This window comes from Anser brachyrhynchus (genome assembly GCF_964034855.1).
Source record: "Anser brachyrhynchus genome assembly, chromosome: 8".
In the NCBI taxonomy this organism is placed as follows: Eukaryota; Metazoa; Chordata; class Aves; order Anseriformes; family Anatidae; genus Anser; species Anser brachyrhynchus.
The window spans coordinates 64,803-92,041 of NC_137702.1; the positions used below are offsets into that span (position 1 = coordinate 64,803).

Sequence of the window (27,239 nt, forward strand, 5' to 3'; positions counted from 1 at the left end):
TAATCCTACATCTAATACTGCAGGGTTAAAAATTGAAAAGGGACAAGAATTGCCCTTGCACTTTTTTTTTTTTGATGTAACTTTGCTCAAGTACGACAATAAAGCAACACTGAGTTACTAAAGGTCTCCTGTTCTCTAAGAACACTGTCTAAACATATGGTTTTTTTCTGAGTTAGGACTGTAGCATCCAAAACTGACCTTGTACTGCCAAAGGCAAAGAAAGTTACAACTGAAATTCTGATAAAGAAGCATTTTAAGTCTAGTTAATTCAAACCTGATTGGAATAATCTGGAGTCCTCAGTCACTACTGGCTTGCAATAATTATGTGTAGCTAATTTCCTATTGATTAAATGTCACCTAAATCACAGATCCAACTATGGAATCTAGCATTTAGAAACATACGGATTTCTGTAACTCTTTAAAACATAGTTATACCTTATTGTCACTCATTCATTTCTTTATTGACTCACAATCCTTCAATTTGTCCAGTCTTCTATTAAGAGTCATAGTGGAATCCATTACCATAGTTCTTTTCCTCTGTATATCCTTTAGAGAGCGTGTAAGTGTACGCGATTTTTTCCTTCTTTATAGCACTGCTTCTCACATGTTGCACTTCAAAATGGTAATTTTCCACATTGGGATATAAAGCATCTATATGACACAGTTCCAGGAAATGTGTAGCAAACAATGTAAATGCCTAAATAAGAAAAAAAAAAGACAATTTATTTTTGAAATGATCCTTTAATAAATAAACCCCACCTAGAGTACTGTGTTAGCTCAGGGGACCCCAGCACAAGAGACATGGACCTGTTAGAGTGAGCCCAGAGGAGGGCCATGAAGATGATCAAGGGGCTGGAGCACCTATCCTACAAAGACAGGCTGAGGGAGTTGGGGTTGTTGAGACTGGAGAAGAGAAGGCTCCAGGGAGACCTTATAGCAGCCTTTCAGTACTTAAAGGGGCCTACAGGAAAGCAGGAGAGGGACTCTTTGTAAGGGAATGCAGTGACAGGACAAGGAGTAATGGCTTTAAACTAAAACAGGGTAGATTAAATTAGATATTAGGAAGAAATTCGTCCCTTAGAGGGTGGTGAGGCACTGGAACAGGTCACCCAGAGAAACTGTGGATGCACCATTCCTGGAAGTGCTTAAGGCCAGGCTGGACAGGGCTTGGAGCAACCTAGTCTAGTGGGAGGTGTCCCTGCCCACAGCAGAGAGGTTGGAACTAGATGATCTTTAAGCTCCCTTCCAATCCAAACCATTCTATGATTCTAAATTACAAGGGATAAGAAAAATGATCTCTCAGATGTCCAGTTTTTCCTCCACAATTCTGAAAAGCCATCTTTAAATTACTAAAATAATTACTAAAACAAATGAAAAAAATTAAGCCATGACTTCTATCATTGGCAAGGATGTCTTTTCCCATTCAGGATTCCCCCACTCCTTTCTCAATGGAAGGAAAAGAACATCAGAAGTAACACAAAATCCACGATGCTTTTAAAATCTTACTTGGGTTATTTTGAATGACTGTCAAATGGTTGCCTTAATATTTTCAGTGAATGCTTTTCCAGCAGTACAAGCTACAGAAAATGTGTGTTTTTAGACCAAACCACGTAAGTACTCTGAATAAAACTCTGACAAGAAACTGAATCTATGCGTGTCAAAAAGCTGATAACAAACTGAGGTTGATTACAAAACTAGTAATAGAGGTTACTAGTAATAAAAGAAACTTCCAACCCATCTAAAATCATCTTCCACTTTTCTAAGCAAACCTCTAACCTCCGTAATCAGTTCTTAAGTTGTATGGAAGAACCGTTGGTAAGATAACAGACATGTAAAGAGGTCCACCTTTGATGTTCAAGCATACAAAGTTGTACTAACTAAGCAAAACTAAAGAGACTTGGTTAGCCTTTTTCTAGACAAGAAAGCAAGCTGCCAAGCAAGTTGTAAAGAGATGGAGACCAGTGAACAGAAGTGCAGATTACATCAGCATTTTTTGTCTATCACCATATCTTTGCATTCATCAGTTACAAAAAATGTCTTATGTAGACAAGAAATACCTAAAATAATTAAGTTCAGTTATGAGAAATTACTGTGATTGCTTCAAGTATGATAAAATAATTACAAGGCTTAAACCTTTTTTTTTTTTTTTTTTTTTTCAGAATTACCTTCAAATTCAACAGATATTCACAGGCAGCATAACAAATGCCAATACCTTCTTCAGCACTGGTACCTCTGCCAAGTTCATCAATTATGATGAGTGATTTGTCATTAGCGTTTTGCATGATGTATGTTATCTAGGAAAATATTAAATTTGTTATCATTCCTAGAAATGCATCTTTTTAAAAACTCCGCTACTAATAGGAATAGTTTGTATTATTCAGATAAAACTTAAATGTAAAAAAAACTCGTCAGATCCATATATTTTACTTTTTTCACAGCTTTCAAATAGCTGTCAATTCTAAACAAGTAAAGATTTGTCCTACAGCACTCTTTCTTTTTTCCATTGACCATATCAGTTTTCCTCAAAATCGTATCAGTTTGGGAGAGGAAGTGAGAAGGCTTAGGCTTAGAAAAATACTTCTGTAAGGCTCAAGAAATAACAAAAAAACTTTGGAACTACTGTCCAAAGGAACACCAATTTTTACCCAAATTGGAGTATCTTTATTTAAGATGTGCATGTTTTCTGTAGTTTATCATTTAGGTAAGAGATTAAAGCTGAATTTTTGTACTGTTTCTAAAATACACTCTTTCAGTAGAAATATACTAGTACAATTTCAATCAGATTAACAGTAAAAATGGGCCCTGGCCCCTGGATTAGCTATGTTTAATACCTCTTTCATTTCCTTCATGAATGTTGAGGCATTTGTTTCTATATCATCATCCATACCTATTCTGGTAAAAATTTGCTCTGCGATTCGAAAAGAACAATACTCTGCTGGGACGTAAGAACCTGCAAAACAAGTAAGGTGAGAGTTTTCTCGTATCAGTGTGACAAATGCCAGCTTGCCTGAATATGTCAGTGTTTTACATTTGGTCTTTATGCACTGTAGAGAATGCATCTTGTTCTGCAAAGTTTTGTAGGATTATATTCTACCACTACTTTATAAGAAAAAATATTACAGAGATACCATAATTGAAGAATCTTATCAGCAAAACCTTAAGAAATCATACGCCTGAAGCTGCGTGTCAGTCTAAAGGGATGCAAAAGTGGGAATGAACTGCAGAATTAATTTACATTTCTGTAGACATTGTGATACTAACCCCAGGGAATCTTAGTTTCATAAACCAAGATTTATATTGCCTTACCAGACTTTGAGACTTACTAGTTTTATAGAATAGAAAAGAACATGAAGCTTGCCAGAAGACTTTGCAGACTTTATTCATATTAAACTCATGTTTCTGAGAGTAATTCCTGAAGAACATGCTGTTTGGGATTATACCTATAAACACACACTGAACAAATTTTATTCTCCACTGCTAAGTAAGTTCAAGATCATCTAGTTCCAACCCCCCTGCCATGGGCAAGGATGCCACCCACTAGATCAGTTTGCCCAGGGCCTCATCCAACCTGGTCTTTAACACCTCCAGGGATGGGGCATCCATAACCTCTCTGGGCAACCTGTTCCAGTGCCTCACCACCCTCTGACGGAAGAATTTACTCTTAACGTCTAACCTAAATCTCCCTTCTTTTAGTTTAAAACCATTCCCCCTTGTCCTGTCATTTGACTGAGCAAAAAGTTGCTCTTTTGTCCAGAAGAGTCCAAAAAGTCCATCTTTTTTATAAGCCCCCTTTTTAAGTACTGAAAAGCTGCAATAAAGTCTACCTTGGAGCCTTCTCTTCTGTTCTCTAGCCCCAGCTCTCTCAGCCTTTCTTCACAGGAGAGGGGCTCCAGCCCTCTGGATCAACTTCGTAGCCCTCTCCTCTGGACCCGTGCTAACAGATCAACATCCTTCTTGTGCTGGGGACCCCAGACCTGGATGCAGTACTCCTGTTGGGTCCTCTCAAGGGCCGAGTAGATAGAGGGGGACAGTCCCCTCCCTTGACCTGCTGTCCACTCCTCTTTTGGTGCAGCCCGGAATGCACACTTGGCCTTCTGGGCTGCAAGCACACACTGCTGGCTCATGTCAAGCTTTTCATCCAACAGAACTTCCAAGTCTTTTCCTGAAGGGCTGCTCTCACTGAGTCCTTCTCCCATTCTGTACTAATGTCTGAGATTGCTCTGATCCAGCTGCAGCACCTTTAACTCAGACTTGTTGAACCTCATTAGGTTCACGTGGGCACACCAAGCTTTTGTCCAGGCCCCTTTGATGGCATCCCTTCCTTATGTTGTATTGACTGTACCACTCATCTTAGTGTCATCTGCAAACTTGCTAAGGGTGTGCTCCCATTGTCTATGTCACTGATACAGATATTAAACTGTCAGTACCAGTCCAAGGATGGACCCCTGAGGTACACCACTCATCACTGGCCTCCACCTGGACAGACAGAGCCACTGACCACCACTCTCTGGGTGCAACTTTCAAGCCAATTCCTTATCCCCTGAACGGTCCACCCATCAAAAGAACTAAACATTGTATTTTACTATTTAGATAGAATCTTATTCTTGAAACTGAAACATTAAGCTTCAAAAATAATTCTATTTTTAACAAGAAACCAATAAAAGTGGTGCAAAAGATTACAAATATGGTATAGTCTTACTCACCAATCTGGGCCATAATTTGACAGAGTGCAATCTGTTTTAGATATGTTGATTTTCCACTCATATTTGGTCCCGTAATAATGAGAAAGTTGCTACCCTCTGTCAGGTATGTGTTGTTAGATACAGGTTTCTCCATAGCTATCTTTTCAAGAATGGGATGCCATCCCTGCTTGATCGCTAAAGTATCTGTAAATTCTGGACGAACTAAAAGAGAAAAAGGATATAAAGCTTTGTAGGGTTATGGAAACCTTTAAGTTACTAAACTAGTGTGTTCTGAAATAAATCCATTCTTACAGAAGTCAAACTCTGTGGTCCCAGTTCCCTAATTTTTACTTTCCTGTAGTCAAGACTAAGATAGAGCACTTGAAAGAATTACCAGCTATTTTCAGATATAGATTCTGATCATCTTTCAAGCCCTCAAGATTTATTACTACAAAAAGAATCCCATAACTAACACTATATTTCTAAATTAACATAGTGTTTGTGTTGCACGGTAAGTAGTACAGAACTCCAGTAACAAAGAAAAATACAAACAGTGAAACTTCAAAAGTAATTCAAATGGAGAATGTGGAACCCAGTTTCATTTTTATATCTACTATATAGCAGTATAAAAATAAATTATAAAAATAAACTTACAAAATACAGGGAAGTCATGAACTCTACCTGTTACTAATACATATATATTATTAGATAAGCATAAGAAACAAGGAAATTGCCTTTAATTTTTGTTTTCATAGTATATTGATAATCCGTGTATATACCATGCCTATGTAGATCCATCTGATACTGGGACTATCTGTATGTATTTCTGTCCAAACAGTTTTTTTCTCAACCTATTCCTTATGCCTCCTCTCTGTCTACTTCTATGGCAGTACTGCAGGCTAACAAGGAAGTATTGTTAATTGCTCATCTGTTTAAATGGAACAGCCTTCAAGAAAGAAATGCCAAAGCAGGTTTTCAAGTTTCAACATTGAGCAGCTCTAACTACCATGTGTAGCTTTTAGCCATTTAATGGTTTAGGAGAGAGAGAGTCAAGTGGCACAGGAGACTGAAAGCTACAAATGACAGTCTGTTTCTTTGGGCAGATACACATTGAGGCCTGGCAGCAGAAACTGCACATTTACAGGAGAAGAAAAGCAGCTTTAGACTCATTATTAACTGCTGAAGTACAGTTGTGCTCTGATTCATTTGGCGTGAAAAAGGTTGCAATGACTCAAGTGTATCAGTTACTGATGTGAATGGAATCATCTGCACATAAAGAATCACTGCGATACTGCAAAGTAAACAAACTCTACTCCTGTACAGGAAATTTCAGAGCAGCATCAGTAATGATAAGCTAACACACCTACTGAGATGGCTTTCCAGACCTAATGTGATTTAGCATCTACACAGCATTGTACTCTAGATAAGTACCTCAGGTTTGCATTGGTTGTACAGATAGGTATCTCAGGTCAGCACTAATTGAAGACCATGAGTTCATTTGTACATTGCAAAAATGGGCTAGGGAAGCAGAATGACCCAGTGATGCAATACAACCAAACTTCTGACCCAGGAGGTGAATAATATGCAAGTAAGCACATGGTCTTGGATTACTTAGAAGACTCTGCTTCCCAAAAATATCTAAAAGTGTTACAAAAGTTGAAGCAAATAAAGAAGTTAGCCACTTATTTTGTCTTAAGGTATAAGAAGGCTGACCTCCTTATATAATCTTGTGGCCTTTTGGAACAGAAGAGTGAACTCAGCACGTTCACAGACGACATACTTTTGAAAAGAATACGCTTACACTGGCTAACTTGAAAAGACTGGCTATGAAGGCTTACAGCATCTAAATGGCAGAATGTATTTCCAGTGGACGGAAATAGGAAGAGTATCAGCACAAAACTGGCCAGGATAGACCAAGATACTTAGAGCCTACTGAGACCTAGAAAAATAAATGACATGGGCTTAGCAATTGGAGAACCAGACAAACAACTTGGATATCCTCCAGCAGGAGGGTCTTTAATTGGCCTATGACAGAATCAAACAAGAAACTTACCATAGTCGGAAACAGTGCAGACATGGGCGAATGAAAGCAGCATGTCCAGCATTGACACAGTATCAGACAGCTTGTATAGGCAATGAATATGTTCATAGATCTCGTTCAGTAGCTTACACACGATTCTGAAATAAGACACTGATTTAGCTGTTGTACAGTACCTAGCGTCACTTTATACACCTTATGGAGATAAAGCAACAGTTAATAATGTTCATACTCCGTATGTTAGGATGTGAGGTTATCAAATGCAGGCAAATACGTTAATTTCTTTGAAGTATATTAAGATCTTATACAATAATCTCAGATTAATTACTGCTATCAGACACAAGACACATAGCCCAAATACCAACAGCTCGTAAGAAAGCTTCATAAAGAATTAACCACAAATATAGCTGTGGAGTCAAGTACGTTCTATTAACATCTCAAATACGACTCTAATTCCCTTATGCCTTCATGCAAACAAACATGGTTTCTAAAAATAATTTTCATGAAATTCACGTGAAATGTTACACCTAGTAAGTCTTCTGAAACAACAGAACACAGCGTGCAGCAAGGACAAAAATACAGATATAGGTAGTTCTACTGTAAATGCAAGAGTGACTAAAATTAATGATTCTCCATTAAAAAATTAATACATTTACTGTGCCATTTTATGGAGATAATTCATCCATAAAAATAATTACAAAGGCTACATTTCTAAATAAATGCCTATGTATTTGTAATCATCTTAATATAATAAACACCATGTTACTTCCTTTCTCTCAGGTACTATACTTGATCAGTGTCACTTTGGATTATTTCTGTAGTAACCATAATTTAACAAAAAGATAGCATTACGAAAACATGTAATTAGCTGTTAATGGGATAAAATAAATGCTGTTAGCACAAACATTTAATAGTTTTAAGTGGTCTTACAAGTATGTCATGTGATATATTTCTCTCAGGGACTCCTGACATCTCTCATTCATTTTTATTAAGTCTGCTGAAGTGAAGCTATACGTGTTTTTCATTTTAGTGATCTATGGGGAATTCAAACCAACAGAACTTGTCACATAATCAGAAGTGAAAAACAGTTTCTAAAAGCAAACTGGGAAAAACAGGGGAAAAAATAATGCCTTGTTTCATTTCATAAAAGTCTATTTAGGAAAAAAATCATCGCAAAAGAATGCAGTTATTGGCAAGATACACAACTTTATAATTGCAAACAACATAACTGCATGTAATTGCGTATTTCTTACTATATTAAGTATAGCTAGAAATAGTGTGATTATAAAAAACACCAATTACACCTTCATTTATTTCTAGGTATATTCACTGAAATTATTTTAATGATTTAAATTACTGTATGTGTTTTATTAGTGTATTATACATTTTATATAAGTTACTCATTCAAAAGTATTTTGAAGAAAACATCTCTAGTGCAGATACCTTTGTAAATTCTGAAGGAAGTTGGCCACTGGGCAGTGTTGAACAATCAGCATTCATCTGGATAAAAAATCCACGAGCAGAACTGAAACTTGTTTTCATTGGTAGGTTGTACTTTTCTGCAAGTTGTGTTATCATACCTATGTATCACAAATAAAGATTTGAATCAAATTACATACACGCATGCATACATACTTATATGCACAAACTGTGGAAGTGATTTACATAGGTCGAACATGTCAGATAAGTAACATGACTAAAGGCCTTAAAAGTGGATCTACGGGATCTAATTAATGTATTAATGTAAAAAAATTGGCTGCATAAAGGGACTGGAAAAAAAACCCATGGGGAATCAGATTTATTTGCGTGTTCTTTAAATGACTCTAAGCAGTCTTCCACCCCTCACTGAGGGTAATGCTTTACATTTGTAATCCCACCCTTAAATCAGTCTTGTTTCTAGATGAGATGGGTGTACATACGAAACTGTTACATGGTTGAAGAAGATGTATTACAAAGTTATGGGACTTCTGAACAATGCAAATAGTGGTATTCCTTTGAGAAGAAAGGCTGGATTTATTTAGTGGTGTTTCCTGATGCTTGTTGCTCTAAGCTTGTTCACTTTTGTGTTTCAAGCACCCATGATGTAGACCAACAAAGTGATAGGCCATTCTGGATATTTCAGTCTTGGAGTTGCTTAGAGTATAACGTGGTAAAGAACAAAAGAGAGAAAAACCCCTTCTCCAAGCACATCGGCTACAGTAAAAACAGGCAAGGGGAACACAGATGTCGACACACTCTTTAGTCCTCGCAGCTGCCAAATTTTGGAAGGTTTAGGAAAGAAAAAGCAGTAACATTTGTATTTTTCACCATGTACTACATAGACTATAAGACTGGAAGGAAACAGGAGGTTCACAACATATTACAGATGCTAAAGTTTCTGATACTTTGTAATTTTTCTAATTAAACAGAAAACTAAAAAGCTGGTCCTCTAGCTAGAAATCAAACTAAAACTTTTTTGACTAAAATTTAAAAACTAAGATTTTGAACTAAAAAAAAAAAAATCCATTCCTGAGGATATTTTTTCATTTATTTTAAATTAAGGATAAACACAAAGGTTAATAAAGCACAGTAATAAATAATACGCTAAAATTTCTTTAATTTGTACTTTCCAACTCCTAATAGCTTGGCTGAAAAACAGCCCACAGATAGGTCAAGGCTGGTCAAAATATAAAGAAGAAAGTACTGAGATATTTTAAGCTAATAAAAATAATTCAATTTTTTATATATAATTGTTTTAGTTGGAATAATTATTATACTTTAACTTTTCTGTATTTTTAGAGGATAAGGAGCAGAGGAGTCAAATAAAGGAGTCAGAATGTAATTGTTCATCCTCATTTAAATGAAATCGAGTTTTTACCTACAAACGGAGAATCTGAATGTATGTATCAAAAATACTTTAGTTACTCATCAATGATGACCAGTTTATAACAATACTAAATACATTTTCTGTATAAGGTTATAAAACATGATTATGTGGCTTCTGTATGCCAGATACAATGTTTTTTGAACTGCAAGGAAATAAAAGTTTTGGTTTGGAAATACCTGCTATGTCATCAACAATTTCTGTGTATGTTCTACGAGCTATGTCAAGGAATTCATTGATGTTTGGCTTAACAGCATAGCATTTTTGTGTCCTCATACTCAGACATCCTTTTGTGTACCTTGTATCATCATTAATTACAGTTGTAATCTTCTCAAGTATAATTCCAAACCTGCAATATTAGTAGTGTTACTTATTAGCAATGTAATATTTTAGTTTTTATTTGCATTATCATTCTGAAATTACAAATAACCGAAGCAAATTTTCTACTGTTGAAAACAAACACTAAATCTCATATGTATTTCCCACCTCAGAATGAAGTACAAATATACCTAAGCCTGACTGATAATATAGTTCAAATCTTTCGGAGATATAAATTCTCAATTATATAAGCAACAGTTTATTTTTGTATAAGGACTGCAGGGAACTTTTGTCTTTTCTATTTTGTCTTTACTACTTTTGTATTTTCATAGTAATTTCTAATGGAGTATAGCTCATCAGCAATTACAGTATCGATGGTTAATTTTCCATTTTGCTGCTTTTTTTCCCCTGCATTTGTTTGTTGAAAATTTAAATATTTTTTTAAGTCAATGTCAGCTTTTAGTCAAAACAATAGAGCTATACCTGTAACTACAAATAAGCAAAGATAAAAAATTATCATCATGATACCTTCTATCTTCAAGAGAACTGTAATAGGCCTTTAGCAGTGGTGTGTTACAGCTTCTTAAAGCAGCCTGAACAATATGAACACAAACAGTTAATTCTTTTCATAGCACTTTTAAAGGGCTGACAGCTGTTGGATAAGCAGCTTACAGAACCTGAGCAGGTAAATGTATGTTATAAAATCATATTCAGGTAACAACAGGAATCTAGTTCTTAGGAGTATTGAGCTCAAGTACTTTCTTTCAATTGGCTTAAGAGTTAACAGACTACGTTGGCAGTACTGTGTTCTGCAAGATATAAAGTAAATCTAACCAGTGTAACATGTATAAAGAAGGGCAAACTCGTTTGTACATTACACAGAAAAAAATGACAGATAGAGCTTACTTTTAGGGGCTCCACAAGTTCTAGAGTATGCTTCAGGTAAATTAAGTTAGTTATTTTTGATTCAGCAGTTTTAACCTGTTAAAAAATTTACATATATTAGAGGTTTGTATGTCTGTTTAAAGAAAATACTTAAGATACAGTAAAATTCACATTGTGACTATTAGCGAGTTTGTATTTTTAATCTCCAATGAACATTGCTAAAATACTTTATAAGGTCGTTTTGTCAGCTTGGTATATAACTGCATAAAAAACATCTACAGAATTTTTACATTGCCTGCTATTGTAAACTGCCCAGCAGTAACTGATATTTTTCTTACATCTCCACTGATAATTATCAACTCTGAGAACGCTTCACTAACCCAAGCTGCAAAGGCTTCTTTTAATCTTCTACATCAAAAGTACAGACTCTTTCAAAGCCACTACATGCATTATAATTAAGAAGCATGGTCCTTTTCATAAACGTTACAAACCACATAGCCCAATTTGCTTGACGTATTTTTGGTTGACGTATTTCACAGAATCACAGAATTGTAGGGGTTGGAAGGGACCTCAAGAGATCCAACCCCCCTGCCAAAGCAGGTTCTCTAGAGCAGGTTGCCCAGATAGGCGTCCAGACAGGCCTTGAATATCTCCAGAGAAGGAGACTCAACAACCTCCCTGGGCAGCCTGTTCCAGTGCTCTGTCACCCTCACCATGAAGTTCTTTTCCATGTTGGTGCAGAACTTCCTGTGCTCCATTTTTTGGCAATTGCCCCTTGTCCTATGCCCACAAACCACTGAAAAGAGGTTGGCCAAATCCCACTGTCTTCCAAGCTTAAGAAATTTGTAAAAATTGCTAAGATCCCCTCTCAGTCTTCTCAAGGCTGAACAGACCCAGGTCTCTCAGTCTTTCCTCATAGCAAGGATGCTCCAAGGCCCCATATCATCTTTGTTGCCCTCTGCTGGACATTTAAATCCTTATTATAATTTAAAAAATAAATCAATGAATGTTAAGTATTTTTGCTTGCAGAAATTACTGCTCTTGAGATTTTTTTCCCCACATATATATATTCTACCCTATTTTGTATGTCCCGTTAACACTTCTGGAAAAGAATTTTGCTGTTGTCATTATCACATAGCATATGTACTGCATCGTATGCTCTTGTACTTTCAGATAAGAGACTTAAAGGAAATTATAATCCTGCTATCTTATGAAAGGGAGTAAAAAAGTGTATACGCACACACATACATTGTGTATGTGTACTCTACATGTATGTTATATACACACATGCACGAAAAAAATCTTACACCCTTTCAGAAGCTAGCAGGGTAATGGAGGGAAGGGGGAAGGAATCTCATACACACACAATATGACTTGAATAACAACAGTTACCTTGACAATAACATTTTTTCTTCATCGGAATGCGTACTTGCTTATTCCCCTATTGTTACTGTGAAACAGTATGTGAAACTGCATACAAAAGCTAAAGAGACATGCATTTTTCTGTATTTCATCCTATCAATATGAGAAGATAGTGCTTTGAAAAGAGGAAAAAAAATGCAAGCATCTCTTTGCCTGAGAGGAATTTTAGAAACTGATAAGCACGTTGTTTGGTTCCAAAGCAAATCCAGTGTCAGTTTTTAGCATGAATCTCTGAGTAAGGCTTTCATTAAAATTTTGTCACATCTGAGTATAATATAAATTTTACTCCTGTGGTAGGGAGCATCTCTTGCTTTGTCTTACCTTCTATATAAATTTGTTTTACACAGAAGATAGAAGAGGATTAAACAATGTTAATGTACTAACAGAGGAATCATAATCCGCAAAAAGTATGGGGTCTAAGTCTCATGACAGAATTTGACATCAAAAGGAGATGGATAGTCATATGTGAGAAGCCCGTATATCAAAATGGAATGTATCTTTACCAAAACAGTTCTTACACGAACTTTAATAAAACCAGCGTTAAAAGTGCAGCTTTATACATGGTACACTTCAGCATCAAAGGCAGGAAATGAATACAATCGTCATGACTAATTCTCCTATATAATATTCTTTATAATTCAATATTAATGACTGAAGTGCAAGCCTATCTTTCACAGTCTCACATTAATTTTCGAACATCATACTCTGGTAAGTAAAACACGAAGATTCAGAGAAGCAGTTGTCTTTTCATTTTTTTTTTTTTTCCCCCCACTAGGGATTTATGTCCTACCAATTTAAGTGCTATGGCAGTGTATCAGCCCTAGTTTAACTTTATTTCCTGGAAAATCACCCAGACCAAAAATACTGGTATCTTCACCCTGAGACAGAAGGAACTAATCTCTCATGGGCCTGGAACTTCAGCAGAAGTCTACTGAATTTGTTCTTCAGATGGGTGATCAGGTCATCCAGAGCAGGCAGTCCTCACTTCTACCAGAAGCTGTATGTTGATCCAATTTCCATGGATCTGTGATTGAGACTAGAGGTTCTTTTAAAGAAATTTGCCTCCCCCCCCTCCTCAGGTAGCACATCTCAGCAAGACTGTCAGCGGATGGTTCTTCTTAGAATGAGAGAATGCTCATGCTGAACATACTACTCACATTTCTAATGACTGAAACTGTAGGTTTCCCAGATAAGCACCTCATCTGTTGGCTGGTGGAGTATCTGTGATGAAACTTTTTATAGAGAGTGGGAGTGGAACATACTGGTTAATTTACCATTTGATAAAAGCAACTAAGCTAGCTCTTGACTGAATGTGTCTGCTGGATGAATAATAAGCTCTGCTATACTGGAGCCAGTCAAGATTGAAAACACCACGCTCAAAAGTTTGGTGTACATGGTCCTACATATACATAAATGCATTCAGTCTGGCAGTTTTAGCCATATAGCTGATTCTGCATTCAAGTTACAGATTTCCACAAGGAAAGCTGTGAGCAATACATTTTCACCTTTTGGAATATGTCATTAAAAAGACTTACCGGCATTTATTACAGTCCTGCTGAAGTCTTTAACTGGCATTAGACAAGTTATTTATCTAAGTAGGTGAGTCAGTATGTGAGAAAAAACTGAGAGGTAAAAAACCCATATGGCTCCATGATGCTTGCATACTGGTATAAACACAGGCAAGTATAAGCCTCTACAGCACTGGCAGAAATCTCCTACTTAAGTGCAACAGGCCAACATAACTTATAATGGTAGGATCACAATATGCTTAGCAGACCGAAGTGGAAATTCAGTTATCTCAAGCCCACTGTAGTTAACTGTTGTGCCTGGCCTTAACCAAGAGCTACACGTAAGCCATATGTATTTATCCTACTTCGATAATTCTACTGCATTTGTTAACATATGGATTGATAGAGGTAAAATCTGATGAAAAAAAATCATACCTCACTGAAAAACATCAATACTCGCTAGGAAAACACTTTTATAACCCTGCTTCAACAATTTTTGTTTATGAAGTAGTCAAGAACAGGAGCTGACCCCACCAGTCTGAAAAAGACACCCTGGCATACTGAAGGTAAAGAAACCTTACTGCAGTTAACCACAACTGTCTCCTAGTTAAAAACATTACAGCATGACCTTCAAGGTGGAAGATTAAATCTGTCTCAAGCTCCTAAAAGACTTAAAAGGGGAACTCGAATCTGAAGGTATATTCATTAATTCTTCCAATGGTGATTTGCGATGGAAGCCTTCTGTTAGTTAAGTTCTTTAATGTACTCTAATGGATACAACACACATAAGGAACTCACACAGACTGAAACCATGCCTACCACTGTCAAGTGGATAAGGGACAAGATACCTTCCCTCTGAAGTCTTAACATAATCAAAGCACTGCTCCTCTTTCAATTAAACACTGTTGGCTGTAGGCATTTATGGCTTTATTGCCTTGTTATGCTGTTATGAATAAATGCTTTTATCTGCATCTCATTTTAGTCTCCCTTGTGCAATGTGTGAACTATGGCAACACATAAGAGCAGAGTATTCCTTGAATCCATAAGCCAGGAAACTGAGAAAACTGTGTACTCAGTTCTCCAAAACATTTATTATGCCTTGTTAACAGAAAAGCATGGGTCAAGCTGAGAACTGGAGGCAGAAAGGACTTCAAGACACTATTTGTAACCTAGGTATCTCTCTCTCTGTCTGAGCTGTAAGGTTCTCTGCATGTTAGATAAGTCACTTCAAAGGAAACTTCTTTTTTGGTACTGCTGTACAACTGAACATACTACTTTCTATCAGGTGGTTGCTGTTCAAAGGAAAACACTTAACTCCCCAGTGAAAAACCTGTGCTTAACTCATACAACGTCTGTATCTTGGAAACTAACAGGGTAAAGCATTTCTGGCTTTGTAGGTTTACACAATTCATTTATTAACTGAATGCAGATTTAAGTTTATCCGTATCTCTGTATTATAAACACAGTTGAGCAAAGTCAAAGTGCTTCTCAAGAATCTTTTTCAAGGTATTTTTTAGGTTATAAAGAGTAATTTCTATCGAGTTATATTACATGAAAACTCAGATTTTTTTTTGAATTTCCTGTAAGAAAGATGCACTATTTTCTTTAGGCTATCAAAAACTGTATTAACCTCCAAAAATAAAAGACCGTATTTCCACTATACAGTTTTTTCTTTCATGCTGATGTGAAAATTCCTTTTTATCCTACCACTATTGAGTAGTATGTACATTTACGAAGAATAAACGTGGGGAGTGATGAATGACTGAACACTTTTGAGGTTCAATTTGCATGAATTAAGATGAAACATTGCAGCAAACCTGAATTTTCCTAACATTCTCCTTTGAGAACCTTCAACTGCTATAAAATAAGATACAAACTAAATCTATGATAACATTAGTCGATTTTTAAGGTGCAGCCTTTTTTCATATCTATATATATATATATCACATTTGTATATTGCATGTTATATCCAGGTAACTGATCATCTAACATTTATTTTGAAACATACTGTATCCTGCTTTGGAATTTGTACCAAAACTGAAAGCAGTTGTTCTGTATCCAGGAATTTTGAGATAACTGTAAAACAAAAGTAAACAGATCAGAAACTTAAATGACATTGTAATAAGATATTAAAAATCTATTTCTTTAAAAAATGCACACAATTGCCTAGTAATATTTATACTAATCTTTTCCTTTTGTCCTATTTTCATAAATTATTTACCAGAAAACAAAAACAAAAAACATTATTTTATATTTTATAAATTATTTTGTCATAACTACACTTACCACACCTTACTGGCTTACTGACTTTTATGCACTTTATCTGATAAGTTCACATTTCTTAGAAAAATAGTCAAGAAAAATGTCAGTGTATTACAATAAAGATAAATTAAAAAAAAAATGAATGTCCATTATAAAAATATTACCTCACAAACCATAATAATATACTTTTCAAACAGATTGAGTCATATTGTATCCTTTCACAGATTAGAAAAAAGTATTTTAAAAGAAATATATTGTTATGTATTAAAAAATAAACTACTACCTGCTTGAAGACCAAAAAACAGCTCCTCATCCTGGAGTAATTCCTGAACACAATCCAGTCTTGTGTTAATTGTTTCAGCATCAACTAGTGGCTCCAGGATATTGGACCTGAGTCTTCGACTTCCTCCTGGAGTTTTAGTATAATTTAGGACACCAAAAAGTGTGTGACCGTTCCTTTCAAAACAAAATACATGAGAATAATACACTCACAAAAATAAAGATGGTAAACATCAAATGACATTTCCAGTTAAAAGTATCCTACAAATTTGAGGCTTAGTTTTGGGGTGCTTAGCGCCTCCCTACTCACTATGTGTATTTCACAAACTACAGCAGACTAGGAATTTAGATGGAATATAACATTAGCCATCATTATATCATTTTCCAAAGCACAGAAATACATTTGTATTCAGTATTTCTTCATTTTTTGTAGTAGTATACCATTACGACTTCAGTTCACACTTTTTCTCTCAATGGAACTACTTGAATTTAAAACAAAACAAAACCTCCAAAAGGAGAATATTCCCAGAGATCAGATGATTTTCATTAAAATACATTTATGAGAATGATTTAATATACTTAGACATATAAGAATTAAATAAGCCATGATTTTGTTTTCTTTCAAAAGTAACTGACTTCCAGTCAACATAGGAGCCAAATAATACGCTTAAACTTTACAAAAATTATTTGCAAGTTCTTGACTTTTACACGTTACACATCCCAGGTTCTCTTATGAGCCCAACTCATAAGGCTTGACTATATCTGTTTAAAATAAATATCCCATAATACTTAAATCTAGTACATAGCTAAACGGTTTTAGAAACCTGAAACCTTAGATGCTATTGCTTGAAAGACGATGAATGAAAAGACTAGGGCCATGTAAACCCACTGACTGAAATCAGAACTTGAATAGGAAGGAAAGAATCTGATAGGGGTATACAAAATAAACAGCACAAAGATAAGACAGGGAGCCCTGAATTACCATGGTATAAAAGAACAAAGCAGCATTCTAGAGAATTAAACGGGGAAATTCAAAATCAGTTTTAATTAAGGACTTATTTGTTAGAAGATGCAACTCATGACAAAACTTGAATGAATTCAAAGAGGAGTTCCACATTTGGGATACTATCAACATTACATACTTTTAAAAAACTATAATACTGAGGGCTCATTTCCCTATACAGTAAAAATAATGAGATAAGCTCCTGCTGAATTAATATTGGCATAAGAACTTGATTTAGGTGTTTCCGGTGTGTGTCTTTACTAGTAACTTTTACCTGTTAGTATCTGATACAATGATATCTAACTTCAGGCTTTAAAAGTGAGATCTGTGTAACGAAAATAGTTGTCCATGGCCCAATTCGAACTTGCCACTGGATCAGCAAAAATGGCTGCAAAAATACTGCTAAAGAAAGAGAAGCTGACAGCAGTTTACTGCTGCTCCTCCTTGGGCTTCCTTTGTCTCAAAACCATCTGTGGACTTAGGAGCCGCTTTCAGAAAATACTGCTCTAAGGTACCGATCTCAGAGCAGCTGGCTCCTGCAATTACAAATGAAGTAATGGAGCAGAAAAAGAGGGGATGAGTGATGAAAAGAAAGAAACTTTTTACCTTCCACTTCTCCTCAAGAGTACAACTGTCAGTGTAATTCATGATCCCCACAAGAAGGGGAAAAAAAGGAAGAAAAAGAGCAGCAGCATTAGAGCAAGGACAACGTCTCTTCAAGTGGAAAGCTCTTATGAGTGACATCTGTAAAGCGAGGAATCTCCAGGCTCCCCTTTTTCTATCAGGGTGATAACTAAACAGAAGTGGATCCCTTGACAGTCTACAATGTGCAATTTGAGTTTTTCCTCTTTCTAACTAGAAGCGTAACAGTATGGAGAAGGGAAGCCTTGCAGCTTCTTCTGCCTAACACAAGTAACTGCCAGCAAAGAAAAGTGCTATGAACATGGTTCTCGTTGTGGAGAACTACCACACAACCAAGTGCAACGTTGCACATGACCATCATTACAGAAATTACTCTGTTTGCCTCTATTCCTTATAGCTAAAGGAAAACAAAGCAACCTTTCAAGTCTGGGTTATTTGCCTTGTGTAAAATGAGTAAAATCTAGACATTTTAATCCAACATATTCAGCTTCTTGCAGAAATGATGCTTTTACGTTGCTACAATCTGTGATTTGCATAAATATCACTTATAATTCTGAATAACATATAGACTTTGATGTAAGGATCTGATAGAGAAAACACCTTCTCCTCCAATTCACTTGTAGAATTTTCTGTGCTGTATGTTTTACACTGAATTTTAACACATTTATCTGTCCAAAGTAGTTTCTTAAAAGCTCTGAATGGTATGTAAGTTCTGTCATAAAGAAATAAATGTAATGGATAGCTCTTTGACATACACATCAAGGACATCTGGTGAAATACAACATTATAAAATTGTAATTTGAAAACTTAAATATTCTTACCGAGAATCTCTGTTATTAGTTACTAGTTCAAGATTTTGAGCTGATGATGAATCTATCATAGCTGTTTTCTCACTCCCTTGGAAACGCACCTTGAGTGATTTAGGAGCATAAACAGAATTTTGAATAAACTCAACATATTTTAGCAAAGCTGCAGCAGCTGCAAGACAGTAGTACCTTGGAAAGAAATAATCTTTAATGAATTTTGAATAGTACTATTTAATTACCAAAAAAAAAACAAACCAAAACAAAACAAGTTGTGCACTGTAGAAATCACATTTACACCTCTGCTGTTTTACAACTACTGGCATTGAGAGCACTGAAAAAGCAATATATTTTAAGTATGTACTTATCCATATAAAGTGCACATACAAGCATGTAAATCAAGTATTCATGAATGTTTGAGTCACTGTACACTTAATAACCCATATTATATAACTGGCATTGTGCACATACATAGTTTAGCGGTTACACATGACTTCAAGTGAAGACTCAGCACAAAGTATCATTACTGAAAATGGCTGCTACAAGGAAAATACTTGCTGAGGTCAAAAAGAAATGCAATCATAGCTGTTAAGGTGTATCATTAAGGAGAGAATGAAAAGGGAAAAATAGAAGGTTGTGAAAGCTCAAAAGAGTCTTTTTATTTAAGTTTCTGGATACATCAGAAATATTGGAAGGTAAAATAAACAACTCTGTTAAGACCTTCTAACTTTCAAGAATGCAACAAGCTACAGATTTGTAAAAAGCTGTTAAACTCATCTGGACACAGTATGTTTTTTCCTTATTTATACATACTTTGACTGAACCTCCATGAAAATGGTGCTGAATTCAGATGCACACAATTGTTCTATATATTCCAATCCCTTTGTTTCATTGAAGTATTTTCTTTGGACAGTTGTGAAAGTCACATTCTGTAAAGATGGGGGGGGGGAAAGTTTGAAAAGCTAAAGTGAATTTTTCATCAGACAGACTTCTCTATTTTTCTAGGGGTATGTGCTTCCATGAAAATGTATCAACTGATTTCAGCAATCTGTCTTTACATAAGTATTCAGTGTGGTTTATTAAGAGAAGGCAAGTCACAAAAGTCTTGTCATGTCTGCTTACATATTCCCTATGCAAGTCACACTATTGTCACTCATCTATCTTTCTCTTTTATTTAGTACAGATAAAAAGGCTCATACTCCCAATTCTGAAAAAATTAACAGGGTTTTTCCTGGATACCACTTTTCCTCTCAAGAACTAGCTACTCAGACTTCTGAGTTTAACCCTGGATTGAATTAATGACTTCTAGGGAAGAACTATTTTCATACTTGCATTGATGCTGACATTGAAATTGTAGTTTTCGCTTTCTAAGGTTTAAGCCCAAGGGATCATTATCAAGCCTTCACTGGTTAACAGGAAATAAAGACACACAGGCTAATGTAACTGCATGCGTGTAACTTGTGAATGATTTATGCAAGAAAAGGAGGAGGGAAGTCAGTAAGTACATCTTATGTGAGGAAGCCATCAACAGTGTAGACATGGAAATAAGTCAAGTAGAAACACAATAAAGCTTTTAAAGTTCTGAGGTTTTAATACTCATAAAATACATATACTAATTCATCTCACCCTTTCTCACCCTGTGAGTACTCTCCTTCCTATTCAGTGATATATTTGCCCATCTATTTATCAAGTAAAGAATAACAAAATAGGAGGAAAGGAAAATGCTTGATTTTTTCATCTCTGAATCCTTCCTCGGTTTGGTATTATTAAAATTACTTCAGTGACGCAACTTCAAAATTTTCTGCTTTAATCAGTAATACATTTATCTCTGTAATTTTCAGGATTAGAACTAGCAGTGCTGGAGCTGCGTTTGGATAATTCTTTACCATGGTTAAAAAAAAAAACAAAACAAAACATGGTCAGAAATCATAGAAAACATGCAAAATCTGACTGCATTTAAGGCTTCAGAAGTTGTGGAAGACTGAACTCAACAATCATATAAAAGAGATTAACAAGAGCTCTAAAACATGGAATAAAATTTACCAGCTACCTTGAAATGTTCTGTTATCAGACCAAACAATTTTGTGTTCCCTGCATCACAAGCAGTGTTTGGCATTATTATTTCCAGTGGTGTTAAAATTTTGAGTTTAGTAATAACCTGAAAAAGAAAAAATCCAAATAATTCAATAAAAATCCATCTATAATCTGAAACAGTTCTACATTATAATGTATCAGCAATAAAGTATTATAGAATTGTTATATTTTAAAATCACAGTTCTAGTCTTGTAAGTAATTACTGAACTTTCTACTAACTTCTACATTAATAAGCTAAATGTATCTGTATTTATAGATATACAAAAATATACATAAAACTATATTTAAAAAAATTAGAGGTTCTCTCTCCTGTTATTTGAACACAAAAATATACTTGTGTTCGAAGCAAGAGATAAACATCCAAAACTCTATTCCATGGCTCTGATGGGAGAAGGACCTTATTTTCAACAGCTGATGGCTTTCTGCCTTTATAGATAAAAATTTAATGGCGCTCTGGAAGTCAAAGAAATGCAATGGGTCTGAACATTAATCTTTTGATTACGACTTGTTTTCAGCTTTGTTCTAACCTCCTCATATACTTTCAGTCTCGCTTTTTTCTCTTTCAATATAGCTCAAAATGCCCGTATTTAAACAAACTTTCATTTTAATATGTGATACATACCTGCTGTAGGGATTTAAAGCATACTACATACTCTTCTATTTGTTAGTAAATAAATAAGGAAAAAACATCATTAAGCACGTCTGTCGGATTCATTTATATAATTATCCACAAACTCTCAAGGGAGAAACATGGAAAAAAAAGCCTGTATTTTAAGTGCTTGGAAGTTAAGATGTGGAAGAGGGGACAGATAACAATGGAAAGGTGAACAAGCATAAAAATTACACAAAATAAATCAAAAGATATTGGGGGTAGAAGAGTGAGCTGTCACTGTCCATCCTTTTTGATGATCATCAGGATTTTTTTTTTCAGAAACATCAAAGTTAAAGCAAACCTTGAGAGGCTTCATGAATACCAGAGAAGTTTATTGAATTAATTTACAGAGCATTCAAAAACAGAAGGGTGCATGAAAAAGAAAATACAAAAAGCTTAAAATCAATCACTGGCAAAGCACAGATTGTAACACTGTAAGAAAACAACTGATCAGTAGATACTGTTTTTTAAAGGTCTCAGAGATTAAGATAATAAACCAGGCCACATATTACATTCTGGAAAAAGTAGCAGAACACTAGCAGCTCTCATATATGTTGGTCAGGACAGTCAATACAGTATCAGAGATGTCCAGAAAATGGAGAACTCAATAATCCAAATGGAAAACTATGAAGATATGTGAAAAATAAAAATGGACTCTTATGGAATTGTAAGGGAGGAAAACACTGAACAACCTGGCCGTAGTCTGGCAAAGCGTTACGAAAGAAGTAAACTTGTCTTATCAAATTACAAGTCCAATTAACACCGAAGAGAATCACGTAATCAGAACGTAAGACAGCATATGAAAGGCTTAAGAAAAGTAATTATATTTTATCACTAAATTCAAGACAAAACCAAAAGTAAACTTGGGCACAGAGAGAGAAACAGACGGAGACTGTGTGTTTGTGCAGCTAAAATTCTGGACGCTATACAGTTCTTAACCCTCATAGTGGAACAGGAGAGACTTCAATCTATAAACACAGCTACAGCTCACTACAAAGAAAGCCTTTTCCTCTTAGAAATAACTGTCATCTTTATGAAAATAACTTTTTAAAACTAGTAAACAATTCCCATACAGATAATCTAGCTTCCTTATAGAACTGTAGCCTTTATCATTCTCTGGGGGATGAGAGGCTGGAGAGCAGCCGCATAAAAAGGGACCTGGGGGTTCTGGTTGATGGCCAGATAAGCATGAGCCAACAGTATGCCATGGCAGCCAAAAGGACAAAGCATATCCTGGGCTGCATCAAGCATGCATTGCTAGCTGGTCGAGGAGAGTTCTTGTCCTGTTCTGCTCTGCGCTGGTGCGGCCTCACCTCAAGTACTGTGTGCAGTTTTGGGTTCCTCAATACAAGGACATAAAACCATTAGAGAGTGGCCAAAGGAGGGCTATGAAGATGGTGAACGGTCTGGAGGGCAAGACATATGAGTGGCTGAGGTACCTTTGTTTGTTCAGCCTGGAGAAGGAGAGACTGAGCCAAGGATATGGCATGGAGCTGCGACAGAGGAGGTTCTGGATGGGTGTTGGGAAAATGTTCTTCACCGAGAGGGTGGCTGGGTGTTGGAACAGGCTCCCCAGGGAAGCAGTCACAGCAATGAGCCTGCCAGAGTTCAAGTGTTTGGACAACACTCTCAGACACAAGGTCTGGTATTTGGGTGTTCCTGTACGGAGCCAGGATGATCTCTGTGGGTACCTTCCAACTCAGGAAGTTCTGTGATTCTATGATTATCACAATTACATATGACTTTTTCTAGGTCCAAGCAAATAGGGCTTCAATGAGAGATTTTCAATTTCAAATTCTTAAGTGAATTGTTATTTAAGTTGCTGCATTATCATCTGAATATCTAAATCTTTCTCATGCACCTACATTTACAAACTGCATGTCACTTTGAATTTTAGTACCATGTACAATGGAAGTATTTACATAACTGCCAGATTCAATACGTAATTATGTGTGTTAAGACCAGAATAACATTTAAAAGACTAATGGTTAAAAAAAGCCTGACTTGTTATAATACATGTTAGTAAACAGATTTCAGTTGTTTATATTCTGAGCCATACCTACTTATGCTAATATATTTTAATTAGTCTGAATATTATACACTACTAGCTACATTGTTTTCTAGCATGTAAAACTACAACAAAACTTTTAAGGAAGTGGTTTTATTAATATTGGTGTTGCATAAATCAGAAATCACTTTCTAAATTAATATAGAGTATGCAGTACTGGTAGCCAGAACACTTGCTTATAAACTGAGCATATTTAATTTGGAACCAACTGAGAAGGAACATTCAGGCAACCATACAAAGACAACCCTATGGTCAACCTAAAAATGCCTGTCACACTTGTGCAGTTCTGCTTTCAGAGATATTCTGCCTAATGAAAAATATACTTTCAAGTTCTATTACCATGAATTCCCCGATGCTCTTCAATACAAGGCAACTCACTCTCACACAGTTTGAACACACTACTCTTTACGGAAGGACTTTTTTTTTCCTTTGGAAAATGTTCTCTCCTGTTTATCTAAAATCTGAGGCATATTAAAGAAAACAGTAGCCCTTGAGACATGTTAAATATTGCAAATTTTCTAAAACCTGTTACTTTTCCTTTTGAGAAATTTATTCAAAAAACTACGTTTCATTTCTGATTGTTCACAAGCTTTTTTAAGCAAGCAATCCACAGTAGTCAGCTTGTAAGATATACAAAAATTAAGTATGCAAAAATACCTTGGCATAAGTTGTATTGTCTGCAAATTGTGATAATATCACCTCAGGATTTTTTAAGTCAATACTGGCCATTCCTACTTCACCTCTGGCAAGGCCTCTTCCTTCTACAACAGCTACAATAACTGATGCAGCGGTATGAACAGAGACTGCAGATGAGGATGTAACTGTAAAACAGTTGCATATATTCAGTTATAACCTACTTCTTTATACTCATAGAATCATATTTCAACATTCCAAGCTTGAGCAAGCTGTGACTGAACTGGAACACTGAAACAAGGCTGTGAAGCTAATTTGTGATCAACTACAGTTTAATGAAGTATAGTTGACTGGAGCTGAACTTCATAGAATCATAGAATCGTTTAGCTTGGAAAAGACCTCTAAGATCAAGTCCAACCATTAACCTAGAACTGTCAAGTCTACCACTAAGGCATGTTCCTAAGCACCACATAGAATCTATGCATCTTTTGAACACCTCCAGGGATAGTGACAACTACTTCGCTGGGCAGTCTGCTACAATATCACACAACCCCTTCAGTGAAGAAACTTTTCCTAACATCCAACCTAAACCTCCCCTGGTGCAACTTGAGGCCATTTCCTGTTGTCCTGTTGCTAATTTCAACACATTCTTTCATCTCACTGCTCCCACAACTCCTCATACTGTACTGAACTTTAAATAGCACTGATTAAAAACACTAATGCAACTCTGTATCTTCTAGCACTAATATTTCTGTGCCCTTCCGTGCCTAAAGCCCAAGAAGTGAGGCAGTAAGTATAGCTTCAGAGATGAGGTGTTATCTGCAGTTAGGATTGGGAGGTAAGTAGTCAGACAAAATGAGCTGATGCTGCCACTTCTTCCCTGATTTCCCTTTGTGCAACAATATGTCTTAGCTGATAGTAAGAGAGTCTCCAAGTACCACATCAAGCTCCATTACTTGAGAAGCACTTCTGTTAAGTGCTAAGTTACAGCACTCCCTAAGTAAGAGATTTAACTAACAGGGGTTATGCCCTTTTTCTCTAGTGTACTGCATTTCTTTTAATCTATGAAAGACCAAAAATACAAATACAGTGCTTCTCTTAGCATCTCCACTAATTTTGTTCCCCTTTTGCAAAATGGTTTTACATTCTTCCAAATTTCACTGGAGAAGCTACTAACATTTTGTTACGGTATTTTCAACCACTGTGAAACTATGCTATTCATATGAGAAAATAGATGCTGTAGAAATAAGGTAGCTATACCTTTTTTTTTTAAACGTGAATTTAAGACCAAACGCAGAGAACAATTATTCATTTCACCGAAGCAGTTAATAAGAAACTGAAACAGATTTTTAAATGCTAAAATGTAACTTGCTGATCAATACTGAAATAATTACCACTCCATAAAAAGCAGGTGCTTCGTGATCTCAAGCTTCTTAACTTTCAGATAGATGACAAACCAAACCTTACCATAGCTGAGTTGAACAGATTATTTACATACTAATCCCTCATGAATTCATTTAAATGCTCAGAAGAGATGCAATTATTAAATAACCACTAAGTCTAACATGCGCAAAATAAGAAAGATACTTGCATATACAAGGAATTATATAAAAACACCTAAACAGTATTGGATTTTGATACCATATACATATTGATTGATCTGAAACACTAATAATCTGTATCTGTTTCATGGTAATCATTTACATTCTTTTCCACCATTACCTTCCTCTGTTCTTCACAGAATTAGCTCTCAAAAAACAACGAATATAAGTATTCTCAGAACAGAATGGCCCTGCTGAGAAGGCATAAAATACCAAACCTGCCATTTTCTTCTAGGTGTACTCAATTTGTACAACAACCAAAACTAATCCTACATGGAATCTCAAAAAGAAAGCAGAATCAGAGTTTATCTAGGAACTGACAATTAAAAGGCTGATCTGCAACTAGCTACCACCTGAGCATTAGTAAGAAAATTAAAAATCTTTTATGCTGCACACAGCTGAGCCTTCATCCTTCATTTACTCTACCTATGTTCTGTAGACCACAAGATGTCAGCAACAGCATTCTTGCAAAGTTTCACCTGAGGCCTACCGAAAATGTAATTGTTATTCTGAACGTCCTACTCAGGACAATCCATGACTTCCCCCATCACAGTTATTACTCTTCTTTTAATGGCAGCTAAAGGCGATGATGATGATAGTTTCTAAATTAAGTACAGTAGTTACAAAAATTTTATTTGGAAGATGGTTAGTTTGTGACACTTAAAAAAAAATGCAATGACCAATGTTCTTTATAATGTGCTGTTTTAGATACACTTTCTCCAATACAGATTAATGAAAGATTGGCCAAGAGTTTCATATACAACACAGCAAATATAAACAATTGTATAGACACACACATGCAAACATATACGCATTTGCACAATAAAAGGAGACTGAAGATACAGTTTTATTTAATTGTTAAGCTGCATAAAGATAAAAGAGAAATCTGCTCTATGGGTTTCAAAGTCATAGTCACTCTGGTCTCCAATTCCTGGAGTAGTCACACAAAAAAAAATGGATTCACAACAGCTGAAGGAAACGACAAACTACACGTAACTTCAATTGCGCAATAAAGTAATTCAATTCAGTTGCAAGTGGAGACCCAATTTGTAGTCTTACCAGATGGATGTTTGAAAAATCTATCTTTAAGTAACTAGTTTACAGAGTTACCACTAAATAACTTTAAGATCATTAATAATTGAACTGACAAAGCTTAGCCCTAAAGGACTAACTTTGAATACCATTACTTCAGCACTACCAGATAAATACACCATGACACAAGGCACCATTACCCTGTAAGATGACTGTTCATAAGCACAGCAAAACATCCACCCAATGAGCTACTGTGTAAAGTGTTCTTTTAAAGATCTAATGTTCTATACTATTGGAGATGTCAACGTAAAATGCACAAAACTCGCATGAAGAAACTCAAGAATTACTTCACAGTATGCTGTACAATGCATTACAAGCCTAAAAAGAACCCCAGCAAAAAAATATATATAATTTTTTTTTTTTTTAAATCTTCACGTATCTCACCATAATCACA

The 27,239-nt window shown here is 35.7% G+C and overlaps 1 protein-coding gene across 3 annotated transcripts in view; it reads right to left on the bottom strand.

Annotated features, from left to right (window-relative positions):
• Positions 1-27,239, bottom strand: part of MSH4 (mutS homolog 4) — a 32,391-nt gene that overhangs the window by 1,386 nt on the left and 3,766 nt on the right. For 2 of the 3 annotated variants that reach the window (XM_080601546.1, XM_080601545.1), the window contains 16 exons: positions 24,177-24,340; positions 20,756-20,863; positions 19,519-19,634; positions 18,724-18,897; positions 16,262-16,434; positions 15,725-15,792; positions 10,808-10,882; positions 10,430-10,494; positions 9,763-9,932; positions 8,164-8,300; positions 7,651-7,754; positions 6,736-6,860; positions 4,704-4,904; positions 2,832-2,950; positions 2,166-2,294; positions 523-697 (listed from right to left, as the gene is read on the bottom strand). In XM_080601546.1, the coding sequence (XP_080457672.1) occupies positions 523-697; positions 2,166-2,294; positions 2,832-2,950; positions 4,704-4,904; positions 6,736-6,860; positions 7,651-7,754; positions 8,164-8,300; positions 9,763-9,932; positions 10,430-10,494; positions 10,808-10,882; positions 15,725-15,792; positions 16,262-16,434; positions 18,724-18,897; positions 19,519-19,634; positions 20,756-20,863; positions 24,177-24,340 (2,103 nt within the window). The remainder of the gene's footprint in view (positions 1-522; positions 698-2,165; positions 2,295-2,831; positions 2,951-4,703; positions 4,905-6,735; positions 6,861-7,650; positions 7,755-8,163; positions 8,301-9,762; positions 9,933-10,429; positions 10,495-10,807; positions 10,883-15,724; positions 15,793-16,261; positions 16,435-18,723; positions 18,898-19,518; positions 19,635-20,755; positions 20,864-24,176; positions 24,341-27,239) is intronic. The other variant, XM_080601547.1, reaches the window with a different exon arrangement.